The 16,872-nt window shown below is 50.1% G+C and overlaps 3 protein-coding genes across 3 annotated transcripts; all 3 read right to left on the bottom strand.

Moving 5' to 3' along the window:
- Nucleotides 1-361: 361 nt before the first annotated feature.
- On the bottom strand, nt 362-2,285 carry Aud_009930 (transcription factor domain-containing protein; the record flags this gene model as incomplete). The annotated part of the gene is made up of 6 exons (XM_043294774.1): nt 362-974; nt 1,033-1,295; nt 1,348-1,398; nt 1,449-1,487; nt 1,555-2,068; nt 2,122-2,285. The coding sequence occupies 6 exons, from the start codon at nt 2,283-2,285 to the stop codon at nt 362-364; spliced, it is 1,644 nt and encodes a 547-aa protein (XP_043150709.1).
- A 3,019-nt stretch (nt 2,286-5,304) lies between these two features.
- On the bottom strand, nt 5,305-6,695 carry gprC (the record flags this gene model as incomplete). Its single annotated transcript, XM_043294773.1, has 2 exons — nt 5,305-6,051; nt 6,105-6,695. 2 exons carry the CDS (start codon nt 6,693-6,695, stop codon nt 5,305-5,307), a joined length of 1,338 nt encoding a protein of 445 aa, XP_043150708.1.
- Nucleotides 6,696-13,757: 7,062 nt separating this feature from the next.
- Aud_009928 (uncharacterized protein) lies at nt 13,758-16,397 on the bottom strand (the record flags this gene model as incomplete). Its single annotated transcript, XM_043294772.1, has 1 exon — nt 13,758-16,397. One exon carries the CDS (start codon nt 16,395-16,397, stop codon nt 13,758-13,760), a length of 2,640 nt encoding a protein of 879 aa, XP_043150707.1.
- Between the last annotated feature and the right edge of the window lie 475 nt (nt 16,398-16,872).

The raw sequence follows: 16,872 nt of genomic DNA, 5'->3' as shown, positions 1-16,872 counted from the left end.
GTTGTGTCAACACGGACCGACGCGGACCGTAAAGTCTTATGTCTTGACTGAGACTGTGCGCTTTCTGTTGGCGATAGCCAAGAATGGAAGCCATCATGAAGACCAATGGTGACGAAGATATCGACAAGCACTATACGTCATGTTATCCTACCCAGGCATATTTATGACCTTGGCTGCATAACCCAACATCTGGCTGAGGCTCCTAGGTAATATTATGTATGTTCCCCAGCTGCAATGGCCGATCGAGCTGATCTGCAGCTAGAAAAATCGAGTAAATAGCAAGCCGGGTGATGAGGTTATCTCTGGAACTCTTGCTCCATCGCTTGAGCTATTCGGTCTGTCCGACGAGAGTCTTGTCAGTTCAGTTGAAATATAAGGCAACAGTATTCTCAGACACAGGAATAGGAGTACCTCTCATTCCAGAAAGCGCCTCAAATGCGACCGCACAGTTATTCAAACACTTGACAAGCAGCCGTAAGCTTTGATGCAGATCATTCAAAAGAGCTGTCAGAGAGGGAGTGTCTGCGAAATTGGACTCCTCCATACGGCGCTCCCGTAGAGCGCGTGCCTTGAGACAAAGCATTAACATCACATAGCCGGATTGCATTCCACAGCAGGCAAAGGTGAGTATGCTCCGTGGGATCTCGACGCGGGTTGTCTGGGAGAGATACGGTGGGCTGTTGAGTGGGACCTCGTTGGTCGGGTTAGGGAAGGGAAGATTGTTCAGTAAGGTGACGATGTTAAGGGCGCCGTGGAAGCAGATTTTGGAGGATTCGTGCGAGGATAAAGGAAAATGCAAAGGTGAGCTTGATGAAGGCGTTGAAGGCTGTGTGCTTTCTGCTCCACTAGCAGAAAGCGAGTCGGGCCGGGTCCCAGATTCAGATACAATGGGAGATGGTCCGATTTCGCACTGCTGCTGATGGAAACTGGGAATATCTTGGAAAGCACAAAGTCTGTGAGCCTTAATTCTGGCGCTGAACGCGAAATGTCAGTAATAGTCTGTGTGCTGACGTTGTTGAACAGTGTACTCACGTGTGCAATCGGATTTCTGCAATAGTGATCATGATCTGGGAGGCCGCGACCTCCGGAGATTCCACCTGTGTTGGAACGATCTTGGGGGCAGACCGCGTGTCTCTGCATAGAAACAACAATGATCCGATCTGGGAATCAAGACCCAACATCCGCTCCCGTATCCCAGATTCACTTTGACCCGAAGCCTTCGTTTGCTCGAGGTCAGTCATAAACGCGACAGTCTCAAGGAGCGTCTGTTGCGCCTCGACAGGCACCTTCCATCCCTTTATGCAAAATGAGCACAATAGTACCTTATTTCGAGGACCGGACACATACCTCGGGAAATGGTGTCGCAAAATGAGGATCAAACGGGTCGAATGTGGCAGGCTACCGATTTTTAGTCTCGTCAACAAACACCGCAGTGATCGGTATCCTACCATGTTGTTCAAAATGGCTGCTTGACATGCCACCATGTACTGTTTGTATCGAAGATCTGTCAGCTAACTTATCCAAAGAAACACCAAAGTGTTGACAAAAGCTAACCGTCATCCACCATGTCCTCCGCCTGGCTTCCGCATATTCATCCTCCTCAAGGGTCTCATGCAACGACAGTTTCATCGCTGATGTCAGTGCCTCATTAGCTCGATCGCTCATTGTGCATAAACTGCCTCGCTGTGCATACTCATAGACACTTAGAATATTCAGAGCTAGGATGCCTTCTAGACACAAAGGCAACTTAGGATGAAACCTTGCTCTATGCACACTGAGAGTATTATTCGATGGGTTTAGCAGACTGGCATCAAGCTCTACAGCTTTCAGAGCATCTCGAGCAAAAGTCTGCGCAAACCCTCTGCGAAGCTTCACATACTCTGCTCTCAATGGATCTGACTCGTTCGGATGTGGAATGAGGACCAGAAGGGCAGAGATAGCTAGACTCAGCGGACTTGCCGGCCGAAACTCTGGCCGCTGAGACAAGGGGCGGTTATATACGGGCAAACGTTCGGGTGGAGGGAGAATTGGGTGATAAGGATGGATGAAGACATAGTAGGCATCTAGTCTGCTCTGATGATCAGCCACTGATGTCGTGAGGCGTCACTGCCCGGGCCTTACATATCCTCATCACTTCCATACAGTTGGACTAGGTCTGACACCAAAGAAGGATCCAATTCATGTGCTGCGTCTCCTGGGCTAGGAGCAAACACGGTGTCAAAGATGGATTCAATTTCCTCCATTGGTGTGTCGATACTGCGCAGTCCGGCTCCCGGCCCACTCATGCCTACCAAATGGCTCAACCATTCTACAGACAAGGATAAGCGTTGTTAATACGTTTCCAGAACCGGCGCTCACATAAGTCATACCGTCTCCATCAGAATTCGATGAGCTTCGTTCTTCCAGAACTCCTCCAGATTCGCCCTTTCCATCAAGCGGGTCGACAGCTTTAGCGAATTTTCTGCTATACCGCGGTCCTCCGCGTCTGCTAGGAATGTAGACGCATTTGTGGCCTTTCGTGATGCAGTTCAAGCAATCACTTTGGCCATCGCAGCGAACCCGGGATGCACGGCTGTACAAGGTCTTTCTGTCAGAGTTCTACGAATTCAAAACGGCTTTCAGGTCAAGAGGTATACACACCAGGAAAGGCACGCTACTCTGACCGGAGGCCTACGAGACGGAGGATCATCGAGGCTCGACATCTGCTCTCGTGGTAAACATCGCTGTCGCAAGATGGACTCATTATTACACGGCCTTGCAGGGTTGTTGATAAGTCCAGCCGAGAAAAATTCCGTGATCAGACCGCAGTGGCATACGTGGGGATATCCTTCCCGTGATTGGGAGAGGGAAAAACGCAAAGCCCGACCGGGATATGCGAATCCCGACTTTGATTGCAATTTGTTATGCCTAAGGACAGCTTCATCTTCAGTTTCCGGTTGAGCACAGGATAAGCTTCTTGGTGCCTATTTCAACTGATGATCCGGCACAGACCGAAAAGCCACTACGACGGCCAATGACTCCACGTTCACGAGATGTACGTACGTCCATTTCGGAGGATTATTCCGCGAGTGGAGTTCCAAGGTGGCTTGCAGCGTGCATCGCCCATTCCCAGACCAGGTACCTAGTAGGTGCCTCAGTGGATGAGGGGCATTTAGTGCCTTTCATTTTGTTTCCAAGAAGCGCACTGCATGCAGATCTGGCCAATTCAAATCCCGATTGCTTCTGCGTGTCTATCTCTGCGAGTCCAGTCTCCTTGGCACTATTCCTTGCATACTATTAGCTTTGAGCAGGAGTGGATGAGCAACAGACCATGCTCATCATGTCATACACTTTCCGAGGGTATGCGCCAGCGGCCGAATGGTCTCTCAGCCGGCGGGAATTGACAGGGATTCATAGCTCGTTTTGACCAATCTCTGCACACTACTCTTATTTAGTACAGGTTCAAAGGTACGGATTTCATCACACCTCGGCAAAAAGTCTTCTGCGTGTCATTCGATTCCAGCATCACATTCTACAAGTAATGCTTCCAAGCAGTCAAGTCAAACGTGGACGCTGAAGCAGGCAGAATTTCGCACTGGTGCCCTACAGGGGCGATCAAGAAGAAGTACACTGGCTTCATGGTCTCCTACGTAGCAGCCCTCTAGGGGCCAATCTCACCCTCTTGCATCCACGGAAAAGCTCCGCTGCAGGCAGTCGCGGCTCCATCCAAGCCAAATGGATACGAGACAAGTTCTCGAGCCAATCCCGGACGGGGAGAAGCCGATATTGGCTCGGTTGGAGACCGGCCTATCCCCCGAAATCCAACGTTCCCTCTTGACTATCTCGGAATTCGAATAGAGACGTCTGTTCGTGACTGATTGTACAAGTCTGGGGGCTCACCGTGATATCCTGTGGGGGTAAGTAACCTGACACTGCCGCCCCCTTTTCCGGAACAGTGCGAGGGAGACCGCCCGGAGCAGCTCCTTACAGTCTCAATATCTCCATGACAGCTTTCAGCAAGTGCAACTCTCCCAGTGTAACGTCGTCGGAGCCGCTCTGAGACTGCTAACTCCCTCAATTTCGCGGCGCAGGTGAGGCTGCGACACGCTCGAGCGAGATATGTCATCGTGACCGCCGTGGTATTCGAACCAGTCAGATTCAGGTTCTAGGCCTCTTGTATCATATCGTTATCCGTGAGGGTTGTATCATCCTTCTAGACTCGTGAATTATTCTAGCGAAGATCTTCCTGGCTGCATTTTCCGTCGCCTTTTCGTCGATGACAGCTCACTGCCCCTACTGGAAGAGATAGTCTGTGGCGTGGCCATTGTCCTGAATGCCGGAAGGGGAGGAACGAGAACATGTCGACCGACGAACCACTCAATCAGACGTTCCGCGCCTGCTCCAATGCCCATCATGGTTTTCTCAAGCAACTGAAGATACTCGGTTTTCTTCAATCAGCCAAGCGCAACATCCTTTGAATGACACAGCGCTCACCTCCCCAGCGCAACATATCAGACAGCTCGCCGGGACCCGTGATGATGGACAGCTTGAGCAGTAGCCTAGTCACATTGGTATAGAACGGACCTGTACCCTGACCTTGAAGGGGACCTAGTAGAGCGTATATATATTGTAAGCCACGACTCGAACAGCCATTGGGGGAAGATATATAACCGGAATGCACAAATTGTAATGGCAACGCCGCATATGGATACCAGCGATGCTCGGATACTGCAACCTTGCAAAGGCTATCTGTCTACAGGCCTTGAATAGTCCCCGGCTGTGATTGCTAGATTGATAATGAGCACTATCCCATGCAAGGGCGGTATGCGTTCGGTTGGACTGCAGTGCGGACCTTATGCACTTCTACTCCGTATCTTAGCTTAGATTTGACGCTGCGGACGAGCAAGCTTCGATCAATAATGGTTCAATTATATAGTATGACAGGACAAGTCCTGTAATAGCATTGGCCAAAGCTCGACAACCGAGCTCACCAGGTAAGAAAGATCATCACCGATCATCAAGTTATAATGAGTATTTCCTCCCCGGGACAAGAGATTAAAAAGGAAAGGAAAGAGTCGAGAAGATGGTATAGAATGTACAAAGAGCCACCGTCGGTTGAGTCGAGGTCGGAGTCGTTACGACAATGCCCGCTCAGTCGAGAAATCGGGATGAAGAATAGGAGTAGGAGTAGGGCGTCACTAGAAGTTCGTACGGAGTCGAAGAAGAATGAAGATAGTGGTATATAGAAGCGGAAATGAACGTAAATGTTGACATCGTGTATCTAGATGGAAAGAGGCATTATAGACGGAGTAGACAAGACATCCATTATCGACCCCACATCCGGGATGCATTTTCATGGCCCTTGACCGGGCGTTGCAATGAGTCTTTGCTGGACCGGTCGCTCCCTTCGGCTTCGGGATATGCCGGCTCGTGGGTGATTTCGATCGTGGTGTGCTGGAACACCTTGCCCATGGGAGCCAATTCGACACCGGGCTGTACGATGTTGTCTGTTGATCCGTCGCGCGTTGTCCCATCGACGTTATCCTCTTCCTCGTCACGACCTCTCCGGGTGCGCAGGACGCTGATATCCGTGCGAGTATGCTTGGGATCCGCGGTGATGGTGGTGAGGTGGTTGTCCGTTCTTCGGTTCTTGCTGCTGACAAAGCGGTTGTAGCTGCGGTCTTCGCTCGGCTCGGATTCGAGGATGAGGTTCCGACGGGTCAGAGTGTAGAGGAGTACATCGACGAGGCCGGAACTGGTGATGAGCGCTCCGGCGACACAGAAATAGGCGAGACTCGGTGTATTGCCCCGAGCGGTGGCCATTCGTCCGGCCGCCAGCGGAAGTGAAAGCACAATATAGGCGATTGGGTAGATAACCATGTATCCGATGACTCGACGGAGACGCTTCAGACTCGCCGTGTGGCTGCTTCCCAGAATCGCTGATTGCTTGATTTGCGCACGTAATTGGAACCACATGACGGCATACAGGCAGACCGTGCCGAATTCGGCCAGGAAAATCCAGATGTAGTGTGTCCACAAACGGATGGCTTCGTAGTCCTCACTGATCCAGCACTTTGATCGGTTAGCATGGGGTGGCCAGCGGGAAGGGCGATGAGCATGCTTACCCAGGCGCCAGACGGGATAAACACATATCGACCGTGGGCAGCAAGTGGGATGATAACCAGAACAGCGACAAATACCCAGAGCCCGACAACTCCAGAAATAAAGACCCGGTAGCTCAACTTATGGCCCATGGCGACTAGAAGGAATGTGTGGACCGCGATGGCGAGTACAAAGAGACCACTTGCTGGGTCTCCGATTTGCAACCAGAATCCCTGCAGAAAGCATGCTGCAGATGAAGCTTCTATTTTGTCCTCCGCAATCCATTTCAGACATAGTAGGAACGCGAGCGACTGTTGAAGATCGGCGATGACCAGGTTGTAGATGAGAACGATATATTGGTTGTATCCGATGTACCGCTGATAGTTTGAGCGCCAGAAAATAAGACGGTATGTGATAAAGGAGATCAGAGCAAGCGTTGCGAGAAACGAGAGTATGGCCATTACAGCCACTGCGATAAGACCTTTGTGTTGTGTTGCAGGTAATGGATCGATATCATATGTTACACCAGTCTCGGTGTACGCCAGCCGGGGCGACAGGACATGACTCTCATCTTGCCTGTCCCCAGCCAGATACAACATTTGGAAAAGACTCATTGCTCTCAAAGGTTCCTGGTGATTTTCACAACCGTGTGTGTGTCGCAGTCATCGTCTTCACGGAATTAGGCCGACATAGAAGAGCTTGTAAGTAAGACGGTCTCACAGAGAGGTAATATGTGGTCTGATGTCGTACAACACCTGCGACTGACAGGTATTTGAAGATATCCAAACAAAGGGAAGTGAACCAGGGGGAACGACCGAAAAATGAGGAAAGGGAAACAGAAAGAGGAAGAAGAAAGCTCAATAGTCGAGCGAGAAGGAAATGATCAGTGAGGATGCTAAGGAGAACTTTAGCCACAGCGGTGGTTTATTCTCATTGCCATTCAACTCTGACTGAGCCAAAGTAAGTCAGCCACCGAACCAGCAATGACATGGTGATACTAGCGCCCAATCAGCAAACAAAATGTCAAAATGAAAAGTTAAAACTCTGGAAAATGAACATAAAAATGATATTATTATTAATAATAAGATTGTTTGGGTCCTGAATTGGTTGTGTGGGGTTTGATCAGCGCAATCACAGCCAGATGGCCAACGATCATCGTTAGCCCTATTACATAGTATTGTACTAGGGATATCTAGTTGCTCCACCGCGAGAATACCCCTCTCCAGGCGGAGGAATTGCGAGAAAGGGGGTCAAGTCAAGTCAAGGTTGCCGTTACGGGGTGGAGTTTAGAATTTTGCAGTGGTCGACTACCGAGTACAAGGATGCTGTACAGTGATCTTTGGACACGGACATCACCGCGGTCAGAATCGTGCGTAATCCGTGCTCAAATGGATAAAGAGGACTCAGATGATAGGGCAAAGGAGCATCATAATCGCTCGACTAGCTCTTAAGGTTTGTCCCTCGAAGCACTACCGGCTATTTTGCATATTATCCTCTTTGTTCACTCGTGCTGCGAACAGGGGTTGCGTAGGACGGCCATTTTTCATTTGCTGCTTGTTGCAAGGGGAAGACCGACGGGCTGATTAGGATCATTTTTGCCATAGTACTCGGTTCCAGGCACGTAGCTAGCTCAGGGCCAGCGTATATTTGCATTGCTGACAAAGTTGGCAAGTCAGAAACGACTTGAATTCAATGAGTGCTGGACCTACTGGGAAAGATAATCCATTCAGCACAAACAGGTACAGTTAATTTGCCACCACAGAGAACCTTCGATTGCACGGCCAAGGAAGCCCAAGTAATGGTATTACTGCTTACGGAGACACCAGGCACCAAACCCCCGCAAGAAAAACAGCGAAAAAGACTTTCTGTTTCTGGTTACCGAAAACACAAACTTTTGCTTGGCATGCGCGAGATCAATGGACAGGTGCTCGAATCGCGTTAGATCGCCGAGACCTCGCCAGATTTGGGAACTGCAAAAACCTCACCAGCTCCACTACGGCGATTCACTTGTGCAACTGCGAGTCTGCGATGACCACAGAGATGGACAGCATGAAGTAGTATCGCGGATAAGAACTTATGTATTGGTAAAGCTTGACGACGATCATCCCTTTCTTGTTGCTTGGCAACATTCAGTCGATTGAGCCAAATAAGCTTCCTTGAATTTGGTGCCATCGTGGTCAAGTTACCATTTCGAGGACTGGAACAACACTGTAGAAGAAGATTGGCTTCCTGTCATACAATCCGGGTTGAAATTCTACCTTTGTTGTCCTATTGCGGTCCATGTGCCACGGGAAATTCCACGTTGTCAGCTCGGGAAACCCACTGTCAGCAATACGAGAACACCCAGAATATCCTGAAGTGTTGGACTTGACGACAATGAACTCTGGAGGCGCAAGAGGAGCTTGCCTTACCCAAGATATTATCGTGTGCGGTACTGCTCAGCGATAGGTTGACGCGTACCAAGTACAATAGCGGAAGGTGACACGTCTCCCCTGATGTTGATGTCAAAACAGGGCTACAGCTACTCCGTCGAGCAGACGACAATTACCTTCCTGGGCACATCCTGTATAATCATGATATGATTAGCCGGTGACTTCAAATGAAGGATAATGCTGTTCGCCGTCGTCGCCATGGTGCCATCTTCAGAGGCTGTTTAGGGAGCCGGTGACTGACATTCTTTGAATTTTGAGTTGTATGGACCGGCCTTGCTTCTAGGCTCGTGGCCACAAGCCACAATGTAACGACATCATTTAAACGGAACGCTGTTCCCCGCAGTTGTGGGTCATGAGCTGTAAAAAACGGGGCCAATCTGACGCAACTCATTCCTCTCCGGGTCAAGATTTTCCTCAAGTCAGGAACTAAGGATTCACAATTGGTTAATGTCTTGGATATGATGGACAATCGACAATGACAACCATCACCAAGAATATGTGCAAGCATCACAGCCAATGCGGCCAATGCTTGGGATTGGTAAAAGGTCTCTGAATTTTCCTGTTACAGACTGATGCAGGTACTTCAGATCACGTGTTCCGTGGCTGCCACGCGAGGCTCCAGGTTCAAGCCCAGCTGATTCCACTGTTCCTTTTCAACTGCTCTGCTTTACCAAGATAGATACTCCGTAGATAAGCACATTATCACGCTACTTTGATATGTTCCTTCTTTCAGAACTATTGGATTCACCATTACTCCCTATTGTTCATCCACATACATAGGGCTTGTCCTTTTCTTCAGCGTTCAGGTGGGCCGTTAACGCGGACCATCAGAGACTACTCAAGTCTGATTAGTGAGGACTAACGGCCAGCATCCACTTACAGCCAAAGCTGCAGACGATCCATCAGACTTTCGAAGATCAAGGTTTCTTGATCATCACCATCATTGTCCCCATGCTCTGATCGAAGTGTACTTTCATTTAGCTGATATGACAGGAAATTATGGCTCTCAACATGGGCTTCCTGCTTACCATCTACTTGATGTGTAACATTTCATGACAGAAACAACTACTCCGTACATTGTCAAGGGTGGATACCTTGTATTCTGGACCAATATAGCCAGGCGATAACGGAAATCTACTCGACGCCCTCGACGGCCAGCATCAAAGATAGTTAGTTCATCCCGTTAATAATATATCTCTGGTACTCCACACAGCATTCACGTGGGTTGCGGCCCATACCAGACCCGCCAGTCCTGGTCGGGCTGACTTTCCGCAAATATTTTCCTAGCTATCAAACTTTATTATGGCATCACTCATCACTGTCGAAGTTGTCAAGACCTGAAGAATGAATGAAAAGAAAGTCAAAACAGAACCAGTTACCAGTGATAGTGATCCAGTGAGACTATCTGCTGGATCCGCCGACCCACCCACTAACCTTGAACCGCGAAGACAAACTAGGCATGCAGTACGATAACACCCAAGACTGACTTGCAAGTAAAATTTGCAGTCAAGCCTCGGCTTGGTCGGCACTGGTGAGACCTGATTGCCACCAAGAGAGATTTTGGACAAGCGATCACTGAGGACAAGACAGATTAAGCAAGATGTTAGATAACTGACAACTCGTGTATGGTTCCATGAACATGCTTCCTTGGTCTGTGGGATTCACTACCCGAAAGCTTGAGCCTGTCCATCAACTATCATGTTGGTACGTCAAATTCTTGATGGTTGAGCGTTTCATAATTCCGCACCTATCTCCGGCAATTCCCATTTCCGAGGGAAGTCTCCTGTACCCCTGCCGATCGATAGGGGGATTTCCTTAGGACTCGGTTTCGACATGCTTCTAGACGCGGCAGATGCCTGCTCCGCAGTACTTCCTTAGTGAGCAGTGATCATCGATCCCATTGGTGAATTGAGGGTGATTATTATGCTCTCTCTTTCTGGTGTGATTGCGCATGATAGGCTGAAGCTAATATATTTACACTTCTGGACTTGCACTGTCACAACATGACTTCAATACTCTGGTCCATTGTGAATTTGTAATATTGTCTTGTCCAATTGCAGGAGTGGAGGCACCTTTGGACTGAAGCTTATTCACAATACCCCAGACTCAGACCTTCACTGGTCAGCATACAAAGCATTTAGCCAAGCGATGGCGCTTTCCGAGGATAACGAAGAGCAACTATGCAAAGTACTCGTTCATTGACTGTGCTCATTTTCTATCGCACAGTCGAATGTCTGGAGATTAACCATCAGCAAAGGACCGGCCAATTTCAGCAGCCGAGCCCCTCATTTATTTGACACAGGGGCGACTCGTTAAAATGGGCCTGTTCTATAAAGTACGAAAAGCTCGATAATGAGTCTACAAGGCCAAGGGCGCTTCTACTGTACAGTTGCTATCGAAATCCGCCGTCTTCGTTGAATACTCTAAAATTATATTTTTCAATGAAGTATTCTATTGGCACGCTCGCCTTTACGCCTCCTGAACAATTGTTATGCCTCTTTTTCTCATTGTTCTCGGTTTTGCTTCAGCGCTAGTCTAATCGTGGTCTTATCAGACTTGAGACGAGGCTGCCGCCTCGAGTAGTCGACAATTGGTTAACTTAAGCTCAAAGGATCATTTGCCTTCCATCTACTCAATCAATGGCAACTACGGATATCTGCCAGCCAAGTACGACCCTGCGTTTCCAGCAGTGCCGTGCTCAGAATTCCGGAAGCTCACCGTTCCTTGTCTCTGGGGCTTATGAAAGTATGTCTAGTCATTGGCGCCTCAGCAGCACCAAGTCTCTGGGTAGGCGCGGTGGAAGGATCTACAAGCGTTGTCTGGTCAAGCTTGCGAAGCATACGAGTTCTTCCTTCCTTCTGGCTTCATCAGTCGCTGCCCTTGGTCGTGGCCTGGGCGATCATGTACTCGTTGACAGTCAAGGGCAGTTGCTTTTCGTCGATCAGCAACAATGTTCAGACATGTGCAACCTTCGCAGAAGATGATTGCTCTATCGTATACATCGAATCCCCTAGGGTTAAGACAACTACGATGGACGTGACAGTGGGAGGCGCGACACATGTATGTGCCGCGTCCTAATATTAAACGAAGGATGCATCTAATAACCCAGTTACGAGGTTATTCGAGGATCCTCTGAGGATGACTGTACAAGGAATTAAGAGAGTGACTACTTTGTATACATGTAGGTCTGATCTGGAGTAGTATCCTATCAGTCGGGATCGGTGATCTGCAGGCCTAGGACGTCTCTCGATCCTTTGACCGGATCTCCCAATCCAAGACAGTGGATACTCGAACAAGAAAATAGAAGGACCATTAACTCGCTTTGTTGCTCCTTGTCGAGTTCTATTCTTCTATTGCCCTCTGTTTTCATTCTATCGGTTCTCCGAATTACACCCTCAACCTGGTTCAAAGTCAAAGGCGATGTGGCGACTAGAGAGCACGTCATACTTTCTCCTAGCTTTTGCATCCTTCGTCCTTGACAGCGAATCTCCAAATGGTGCCTAATCTACTAAATCCCAATCTTTAAGAGTTTAAGCATTTGATGACTCAAAAATTCCAGACTCGGCGGGCACATCCGCCTCATTGCTCCCATCGTTAAAGCCCAAGCAAGGGCTGACAGTGTGCCCATAGAGGCTGTTGAGAAGGATCCGTTAACACGGGCCTTAAACCGGGCCGGTCACTGTCACGTTCATGGTCACATTCAAATTTTAAAGTTCACTGTGCCTTGTGTAGATTGCAGATTGGAAGATCAGCACCAGGATCAATGTGGTGGCTGCCGCCTCAATTGTCTATTTTCCAATTATCAACTCCTTTTGAATTGGAGGACTTCGTATCGTATCTATCTAGATCGTATCACATGGGATTGGGGCCACGTCGACCCCGGATTTCTACGCCGCTTCTGGAATCGAAGATCCTCTGGCCTGCTCTCAGACCGCATGCGCCGTTTCTATAGAGATCACCAGCACACAGAAACACAGCAGAAGAAAAAAAGGTTCGTTTTGTTTTGTTTCTACTGTGTGTATCTTGTCTAGATACAAAGCCCTCACGGCGTATACCGGAACTCCTTTCGAGGTTAGACTTGACAACCGGAACCAGAACCAGACGCAAGAGTCCCATGGGATTGTGGGCCCCGATCCATGGAAGCCAGCTCGTGGTCCGCGTCGTTGGTTCCAAACTCAAAACTCTGGAGCAATATCCGATTCAGGATGAACTGAACTTCAACAAAGGAACTATGGCATCAATCAAGATCCATTGACTCGCAGCTCATCTCTGATCAGCATCTTGGGTTCTGATCAGTTCCCTACTCGTTTGTTTATGACGTAGTCGGAACATACACCCGATTGAGAATTGCTATCTGGATAGATAGGGAATACCCCAGCTGAACTCTATCCCCAATCACCACCATCAATCTATTGAATGCTATTGAGTACCGCGTGGACAGGCCGAGAACAAATCAGATTCATTCCTCAGTCAGGGGTGGATGAACCATGGTACTGTATCCCGTAGCTCTGTAAGTCATTATTACTTATTATTATTATTATTATTATTATTATTATTGTAATTTCTAAAGTCAAGAGCCGGCTTAACTGTCTTGTGTCCTTGGTCCGAAGCTTTAGGTGCCAAAGTTAGGTAAATTTGAGTTTATTGTCTGTTGTACACGAGGAGCTATTGCATTGATTGGATCGAGGTTTTGATGTTATTGATTTGGTAGACTGGATAGTGTAGGGTAGTCCTGCGAGGCATATATTTTCATGTGACTGCGATGTGCTACGTGTATGCTCTATCTAGTAGTGAAAAGGGGTCTCTGGATGATGAGCGTCACATGCAGAAGGCACAGCCGGAAGATGACGGCTCGGATAGAGTCCGTGTTTCGTGGTGGATGATGTTCATCTACGGAACGGATGGATCCATTGATCTTCATGCTTCAGTAATTGAGCCTGCTATTCAGAGCAACAGCTGAGTAACACCCTCAGTCAACCTCCGAGTAAATTACAACAGAAGCAGTAATACCAGTCTGCCGGAAGTACATGTACAATCCATATTCTCATCGTCTGGTCCCATGTCCTCATCTCATATCCTACGCTTCGTTGCGATCGTAACTACATCGTTCCTCGTCGTCATTGGGTCTGCCCATCGACTTCCGTAAAAGAATGATCAATCTGTCTGGGGGTAGAGTCGTAAAACATCATTATCATCATCGCTTCGGTAGTGTAGATTCGAAACTTTGTCAGAGTTCAGTCAAAGTCATCTCCGTCGCGACCCTCGATCGCGATCACGGCGGCTGGGATGTGACTCCTCCTCTTCCTCATCTTCCTCCTCGACGGGCGCAGGTGTGCGTCGCTCGGTGCGTCGCTTGGGCCGTCGTCGACGATTGGAACTGATGTTGCTAGCCGAGTCATCAGGCGCCAGTGATCGGTCATCGTCAATTCCATCATCTTCCGTTCCGCTCTCCCAGGCCCCCAAGGCGGACGATGGAGTGCCAAGTCGTGCCTCGACATACGATCCGCGGCGGTTTTGATTAGCGATGGACAGGCCTGCTCCGCGTTCACGCAGCGCACGCCGGACGGCCTCAGCCTTGCAGTGAAGAGCTTCAAAGGCATCCTCGAGGGCTTCCATTCCGAGGAAGATCTCGCGCTCGATCTCAGCGAGGGCCGCAATCTCCGTCTCCTCGTCCAGCGCAATGGGTCCACCGAAGGATGCAGGCGACGATGGATTAACGCCATAGGGCTGACTGGCTGGTCGGACGCCACCATCCATATGGCTCGGTGTCGGACCACGGGACATTCCTCCTGTAGTAAAGGGCGTATTCGAACGGCTGCTATTCCAGCGTGATGGGGTCGCGCCTGGGACGCCGGGGATCGGATCCTCGGCGCCACTGCGCAAAAATCCATCAAACCGGCCTGAGATGAGGATATCCCATTCATCATCGCTGATCGCAGCAAGGGTTGCGAGCACATGGTGAATTCCCGGGTTGTTCAACATATAAATTGCGGTTTCAGGGTCACGCGGCAGAGAGGATAGCCGATAGAGTCGTTGAATGGCAAGAGACGATGACACAAGCGCCTGCGGTCTAGCTCGAGGCTGCTGGTCGTCCGTCCGTGGGGTGGGTGTCGACGTGGACGTGATGCCTAGAAGCGAACAGAACAACGGACGCAGCTCTGGGCCGAGATGTGTCAGCATTGCAAAGGTCAACGTCTCGTCATCTACCTCCTCCGGAGCACTGGTAGGCTGTGCGACTTGTTCATTCAACCATTTATCCACTGCAGCCTTGGTCTTGCGCGACTGCCGGAGGTAATGGTCACGGTACTCTTCCGGTACGTCAATGTCCATCTTCTGCATGGGAATGTGCTCGTCGCCAGACAAGTCAGCTTCGACTGACGGAGCCATCATGAACGGTGGCCAGCTAGGCAGTTCTCTGCGACCAGATACCAGCTCGAGTACCTCGCCCCAGCTCACTCCTGATGGACGCTCTTCCATCTCATCGTGATCGCACATCAGGCAGTGACACGATTCGGACGAGATGTCACGGGCAAACACTGCTTCTAGCCGGTCGAGAAGCCGCCGAGCGACAGATCGGTACCCCGTCGCCACAGCCAGTGACCCGTTCTTGGTCATGACATGTTGATAGTCGTCGAGAAGACGATTGAACGGATCAAAGACTCTGACAGCCGCAACTGCAGGCTGCAACTGCTGCTGAGGGGGAATATCTGGGTGCTCCGGGCCCACCAGTAATGTCTTCGGTACTCGGTGGTCCAGACCGCCATTCTGTAAAAGGTAGTCGACTCTAGGGATAGAAACAGGCACCTCCGGCGGCGGAGGAGGGGGAGGAGGAGCGCCGAATGTGGAATTAGCGGTTGGGGGTCGACCGTAATCAAATGCGATATCGACCGGCGAACCGCTCCCTGGTCTAAACGAGTGTGACATAGACGACCGTGTTTGGTTTCGTGAAGGCGGTTTGGTAGGGGGTGTTTGTGGTTTCCGGGAAGTTATAGATGGCTGATGTGGTGCAATGGTGGCGTCAGACCCGTGTGCCGACCCCGACCCAACTTCACGCACCGTCGCGGGGGATCGAGGCGGGGACAGAGTGCCCCGGCTTGATGAGCGCTTGGGGAGCTTGACCTCATCGGCGATCTTCGCTTTGGAAGACTTTTTGCTCGCAACCCGAACCGGTGTATCCTTGTCTTTGTTGGGTTTCGGGGTCTCCGGTCTCGCCGTTTTGCTTGACTTGGACGCTTCATCTCTTTTCGAGCGCAAACTCGAAGACGACCTTGTAGACTCGGCTCGAATTCGAATCTTCGTCTTCAGGTCCTTTGGCTTCGCTTTCTTCTCCTCTGCTGCCTTCTCTTCCTTGTCGCCGACCGTGCTTCCCTTGCGGGAAGAGCCCTGATCCAGACTCGTCAAGGGCGGGCTGGGAGGCGCATGTCGACTATCCGTACGATGATTGTTGCCTGCATCCCCAGCCTCTTTATTCTCCTCTGTCAAGTCGGTCGGATCCGGCGTGGGAATACTCGGTTTGCCGACAGCCTCTCTGCTATGGGCTTTCGAGAACGTAGGGTAGGGCAGACTGGTTCTCGATTCGAGAAAAGAGGCCGTAGCGGAACGGCTGGCGGCGTCGACACCCGGCATGGAGGACCGACGCTGCTGGCGCGAGGCGGAGATGGGAGTAGATAACGATGTGGTGGAGGAGTGACCCGTGGGGATGTCACGGTCTCGATCCTTGGTTGAAGGGCGGGAGGGCCGTCCGTGGGACGAGCGGTAATGACGTTGTTTGGGCTTTGAAGATGTGGAAGATGAGGAGGATGGCTTTCTGTCCCGGTCCCTGTCGCGATCTCTGTCATTTAGTCTCAAGGGAAATAGCATGACAGGATGAGAGAGGTCCGACATGGGTAGGACTGGGCTGGGATGAATGGACGGAGAGATGGAAGACGACAGGGCATGCGATCCCGTCGGTTCTTCGGAGTCTCTGTTCGACCGGAGTTGTATGTTTTCGACTAGTTACCTCGTCAAAAATAGCAGTCAAATCAAGAGGATCGCTACCTCGTGGAGGTCGAGATGCTGTGCCACAGTTGGAGTGGGATCGTTTGTCTGTTGGCAGTATGTCGTCTGGCGCTTAATTTGAGAAGAAGGCCACACTGCTCACTGGTCGGATACCGGGCAGGGCGCTTGTGTCACTCATGCCGTCGCATGCGAGAGAGAATGTGATAATAAAAAGAAAGTTTGACAGTCCGGATAATCGAGACGATCAAGTGTTGCACGAGGAGATCGAGCAAAGAATTAGTGCATCAGACAGAGAGGAGGAAAGATCTGATGGGGAAGAACTATGCGGTGAGGAGTGGAATCATCGTTTCTTCCCCGCGCA

This window comes from Aspergillus udagawae (genome assembly GCF_001078395.1).
Source record: "Aspergillus udagawae IFM 46973 DNA, scaffold_8, whole genome shotgun sequence".
NCBI classification, from domain to species: Eukaryota; Fungi; Ascomycota; class Eurotiomycetes; order Eurotiales; family Aspergillaceae; genus Aspergillus; species Aspergillus udagawae.
Note: the sequence above shows the minus strand (reverse complement) of the source record. Positions and strands in the feature narration are given on the sequence as shown.